Below are 6,000 nucleotides of genomic sequence, written 5' to 3'. Positions count from 1 at the left end.
CCCCCACCCTCCCACAGCTCTGTGTGGCAAGGAATTCCAAAGACGCATAACTCTTGGGGAGAGCAATTTCTTCCTTATCTCAATCTTAAATTGCTCCAACATCTCCATTATTCCGAGTCTATGCCCTTCTGGTCCTAGACTGTCCCATGGGGGGAAACATCCTCTCAGTATTTACCCCATCTAGCCCCTTCGGAATCTTATGTTTTTAAATGTGATCGTCTCTCACCATCTTAAGAACATCGAGGGCTATCATTTTCTCCATTACAGCCCCCTCACCAAAACGGGATAGAGCTCTACAGAAGCAGGCACGATGGGCAGAATGGCTTTGCTCTGCGGTCCTAACGTTTGCGTGATTCCCTGATCTGAACTGACAGTTTTGGAGTCCAACTTCCTCAACTTTCTATTTGCCGCTCTGCATCAATTGAGAAAGGTTAAGTCCTATATTAGGCTTTCAGCTGATAAGCCAGAACTCCACGTAGAAATTTCTGATCTTTTTCAGTTTAGATTCTGAGTGGTGGGGCTGCTTTCCTACGTTATGTTTCAGCCATTGCCCCTATGCCTGGTCCCAGAGCTGACCTCGCTCATACTACAATCTTACTGAGCACAACAGTTCACTCTGCAGAACGTGTTCTACCACAAAAACCACAGTGTTCCTGTTCACAATATAGCCCATGTCTCACTTTGCTCGATCTCCTCCGGGGAAGCAGTGGTTAAAACTCGGAGGGGGGCCAGTACTGTTCACTCACAGATCAGTAGAAAACCCTTTGGACCGAGAGGTCAGGCGATTTAGTTAAAGTCTCCGAGAAAGATTCAAGTGCTCGCTGGCTGCGGCTCAGGTGGTACCGAGAGAGGAATAGGGAACTGTGTACCAAGCCCAGCTACGGGAACATGGATAAAATCGCCGTGGTCGCCAAGAAAGTTTGGTGTCTTCGCAAAAGTATCGTGGTCTGCTTGGGACCTCTGGTCTTTTCACCGATCCTCTTCACCACGCCTCCTAAGGTAAAATTAAAAAAAACTCAGACCCTGCTGCGGGTCGGGTAGGTGAGTTTGTTGTTATGGGAAACAATAGCCCTTTTTTGGGTAGAGAGGGAATGTAAAGTGTGAGAGTCTTCGCACACAACCTGAATTCCATTCATAGAATACCTCCAGTACAGATAGAGGCCATTCAGCCCATCCAGTTACACCAACCCTCCGAAGAGCACCCCACCCTATCCCAATAATTCCACATTTCCCATGGCTGATCCACTTAGCCTGTGCACTAAGGGCAATTTAGCATGGCCAAACCACCTAGCCTGCACATCTTTGGGCTGCAGGAGGAAACCAGAGCACCTAGAGGGAATGCAGGCCAACATGAGGAGAATGTGCAAACTCCACACAGACAGTTGCCCAGGAGTGAAATCAAACCCAGGTCCCTGGGTGCTAACCACTGAGCCACTCTCCAGCTCTATCCCCATATCCTCTCCAATATTGCTACCTTAAAACGATCCTGTTTTATCACCCTTCACTCAGGACAAAAATCCCCCATCCCACCTCTTTTACAGAACATACATGTTCATTAGTTACCTGCCGGTGGTGTTCAATGACTGCATGTGCATGCTGCATTTTAAAAGTATTCATTGTTATTAGAAACAGTTAGCAGAATCTGTTGTTACTATTAACTAGTAGCCCTTAGTTTGATCTTTGTTAGCCAATATAGATAACTCCTTTCTTTTGGAAAAGGTATAAATAGAAACACAGCCACAGGAGTAGGCCATTCAGCCTTTTGAGGCTGCTATGCTATTCATTACGATCATGGCTGATCATCCAACTCAGTAGCCTGTGTCCGCTGTCTCCTGATACCCTGTGATCCCTTTAGCCCTAAGAATCCTGTCTAACCCATTCTTGAAAACATTCAATGTTTTAGACCATAAGACCATAAGACATAGGAGTGGAAGTAAGGCCATTCGGCCCATTGAATCCACTCCGCCATTTAAATCATGGCCGATGGGCATTTCAACTCCACTTCCCTGCGCTCTCCCCGTAGCCCTTGATTCCTTGTGAGATCAAGAATTTATCAATCTTAGTCTCAACCATTATCTGTGGCAGACAATTCCAAAAGGCTCATTACTCTCTGTGCAATATTTCTCCTAATTTCAGTCCTAAATGGCACACCTTTAGACCAAGAGCCTTCCTTCTGAACTCCTTCGTCATTCGGATTATCTCTCCTGTGCTCACCCTGTCTAGACCTGTTAGAATTTTACATGTTTCTATGAGATCCCACCTCATTCTTCTAAACTCCAGTGAATATAATCCGAATTGATCCAGTCTCCCTCCATACATCAGAATGCCATTCGAGGAATTGGTCTGATAAACTTGTGTTACACACTCCCTCTGTAGACAGAACGTCTTTCTCTAGATAAGAAGAGCAAAGATTTCAGGTGTATTTTCACTAAGGCCCTATACATTCACAGCAAGACATCCCTGCTCCTGTACACAATTCCTCTTGTTATAAAGGCCAATGTACCATTTACCTTCATTGACTGCTGCACAAAGAGGGGATATGACATAGCCTTTGCTGATAAGTTTAAAGATAATCCAAAGAGATTCACTAAGTACATTAAAAGCAAGAGAACAACTAGAGAGTAATTCTTCTTCACAATCAAAGAGGTCATCTTTGTGCTGAACCTCAGGAGTTGGGAGCGATATTAAATGAATATTTTGCATCAGTTTCACTGTGGAGAAGGAAATGGACACTAGACAATGCAGCGAAATAAATATTGATGTTTTGAAAGCAGTCCACATTACAGAAGAGGAAGTGCTGGAGATCTCACCAAACATAAAGGTGGATATATCTCTGGGACCTGATCTAGTGTATCCCAGAATGTTGTGGGAAGTTAGGGATGAAATTCCAGGCCCCCTTGCAGAAATATTTGCGTAATCTATAATAACGGGTGAGGTGCCAGATGACTGGAGAGTGGCTAATGTTGTTAAAGAAGGGATGTAGGGAGAAGCTGGGAACTATGGACTTGTGAGTCTGATCTCAGTGGTAAGTTACTTGTTGGAGGTGATTCTGAAAGATAGGAATAAATGCATTTGGAGAGGCAAGGATTGATTAGGGATAGTCAGTGTGGTTTTTATGCGAGGGAAATCATTTCTCACAAACTTGTTTAAGTTGTTTGAGGAAGTAACCAAAAAGATTAATGAGGACACAGTGGTAAACATTGGTTATATGAACTTTAGTAAAGTCTGTGACAAGGCTCCGCATATGGTAAGCTGATGAGTGAGTTAAATCACATGGGATTCGGGATGAGCTCATTGGATACAGACCTGATTGTGGAGAGAGAGGTGATGGAATGTTGTCTTTTGGACTGGAGGCCTGTCACCAGTGGTGTTCCACAGGCGACCAGTACTGGGTCCACTTTTACTTTCATTTATGTAAACCATTTGGATAGGAATATAAGAGGTACAGTTTGTAATTTTGCGGATGACACCAAAATTGGTCGTACATTGGACAGTGAGAAGATTATATAAGACTTCAGAGAGATCTTGATCAATTGGGTCAATGAGCTGAGGAGTGACAGATGGAGTTTAATTTGGATATTGCAAAGTAAAACAAACAGGGGCAGGAGTAATAGAACTAAAATCAGGGCCTTGGATAGTGTTGCAGAACAGAGATACCCAGGGGTTCAGGTACATAATTCATTGAAGTTTGCATTACATTTCCACAGGGTGATTAAGAAAGAATTTAACAAGTTTGCCTTCATTACTTAGATTTTTGAGTATAGTAGTTCGGAAGTCATGTTGAGGTTGTACAGAACGTTAGTCAGGCCTCTTCTAGAGTATTGTATCCAGTTCTGGTCTCCCTGCTATAGGAGGATATTATTAAACTGGAGAGGGTTCAGAAAGAGTTACCAGGATGTTGCCGAGAATGGAGGGTTTGAGTTATCTGGAAAGCTATACAGCATGGAAACAGACCCTTCGGTCCAACCAGTCCATGCTGATTATAATCCCAATCTAAACTAGTCCCAGATAATGAAGTGTGAGGCTGGATGAACGCAGCAGGCCCAGCAGCATCTCAGGAGCACAAAAGCTGATGTTTCGGGCCTAGACCCTTCATCAGAGAGTCCCACCTGCCTGCACTTGGCCCATATGCCTCCAAACATTTCTTTTTCATGTGCCCTTCCAAGTGTCTTTTAAACATTGTAACTGTACCTGCATCCATCACTTTCTCCACACACGAACCAGTGTCTGCGTAAAAAAATTTGCCCCTCGTGTCGTTTTTAAATCTTTCGCCTCTCACCTTAAAAATATGCCCCTAGTATTGAAATCCCCACCCAAGGGAAAAGATAACTGCCATTCACCCTATCCATACACCTCATGATTTTATCAACATCTGTAAGGACACCCCTCAACCTTTAGCTTTAAATTGAGGGGTGAAAGATATAGGACAGATGTCAGAGGTGGTTTCTTTACTCAGAGAGTAGTAAGGGAATGGGACGCTTTGCCTGCAACGGTAGTAGATTCGCCAACTTTAGGTACATTTAAGTCATCATTGGATAAGCATATGGACGTACTTGGAATAGTGTAGGTTAGATGGGCTTCAGATCGGTATGAAAGGTTGCCACAACATCGAGGGCCGAAGCGCCTGTACTGTGCTGTAATGTTCTATGTTCTATGTTCAACCTCTGACTCTCCAGTGAAAAAAGTCCCAGCTTTTCTGGTCCCTCCTTATAACTCAAGCCCTCCATTCTCAGCAACATCCTGATAAATCTTTTCTGAACCTTCTCCAGCCTAATAATGTCCTTCCTACAATCGAGCAACTGTAGAAAAAATGCATGTCCTTTAATGATCATGCTCATGTAGATTTTACGGCAAATTAAAAATTGCATTTAGTGTCATTGTGAGAGAAGAGATAGAAGTCCCTCCACAGGGCTTCTACAGGAAAATGATGCCCTCTGACCTCAGAACAATATGCCACATTTAAGAAGAAGAGGATGAAACAGTCTGCAAAATATCATTCCCCCATACTGATATCCCAAGGATACCCTATTAGGGTAATGGAACCAGAGTGAAGAATAGCACTCAAAAGAGAATTGGACAAATACTTTTCAGGAAAACAAGGTACAGGGTAATGGGGAAACAGAAGTAGTGGGTTTAATTTGAGAGAACTACTCAACAGCCAGCACAGAAAGGACAGAGTCAATGGCCTCTATCTATGGTATGTTATTTACAATTCTAAGAAACTCAACTTTTTTTCATATTAAAAATGGTTGCCTTTTCAAAACTATCTTTCTTAGGAGGGAAGATGCCTGTATGTGATTCTACTCATGGCAACGTACTGGTGCACAGAAGCTTTGCCGATCGCTGTGACATCCCTGCTTCCCATTAGCCTCTTTCCACTACTTGGTATCTTACCATCTTCCAAAGTCTGTCCTCAGTACTTTCTTGACACCAATGCTCTCTTCTTGAGTGGCCTGATCATGGCATTGGCGATTGAAGAGTGGAACTTACACCGTCGAATAGCATTGGCTGTCCTTTTATTTGTGGGATTGTCTCCATCTATGTGAGTAATGACAATACAAATGAGTTTTCAGTTTGTAATTGAACTTAAGAGAAAGGACGTGCTCTTCTTAACCCCAGTTAACAATAAAATTTTTACAGGCAGTTACATATTCCAATTATAGGCTTTTTGTTTAACAGAAACTCCATTTTCCCATGATGATCTAATGGTAATTCTTGTCCATTACAACACTAAAGTTATGCATTTCCAATAAGCCCTTCAAAAATGCATATACCAAAAGTTAACAATTATGTAGTGGAAGTAATCAGTGCAAAAGACTCACAACATGCGAAATTTCCTAATGGGATCAACCTGTCAGCCACCAAAAAAGTATCAAGCAAAAGGTTGTCATAACCTTGGACAAGCCATGCAAACAACAAATATTAGCTCACACACAGTAGTTAATTATATCTTTAGTTATATGTAGATGCTAAGTGTATGAATCTGAAAACATGTTAAAC

General features: G+C 42.6%; 1 protein-coding gene across 2 annotated transcripts in view; it reads left to right on the top strand.

The window, feature by feature from the left end:
• Positions 1-752: 752 nt before the first annotated feature.
• Positions 753-6,000, top strand: part of slc13a3 (solute carrier family 13 member 3) — a 41,803-nt gene continuing 36,555 nt past the window's right edge. The window contains exons 1-2 of one of the 2 annotated variants that reach the window (XM_048549873.2): positions 753-999; positions 5,277-5,542. In XM_048549873.2, coding sequence (XP_048405830.1) covers positions 889-999; positions 5,277-5,542 — 377 coding nt within the window. In that variant the 5' untranslated portion in view covers positions 753-888. The remainder of the gene's footprint in view (positions 1,000-5,276; positions 5,543-6,000) is intronic. The other variant, XM_048549872.2, reaches the window with a different exon arrangement.

The sequence above is a fragment of the Stegostoma tigrinum genome, chromosome 19 (genome assembly GCF_030684315.1).
Source record: "Stegostoma tigrinum isolate sSteTig4 chromosome 19, sSteTig4.hap1, whole genome shotgun sequence".
Taxonomy (NCBI): Eukaryota; Metazoa; Chordata; class Chondrichthyes; order Orectolobiformes; family Stegostomatidae; genus Stegostoma; species Stegostoma tigrinum.
The sequence above is the reverse complement of the archived record's forward strand: the minus strand, read 5'-3'. Positions and strand labels throughout refer to the sequence as shown.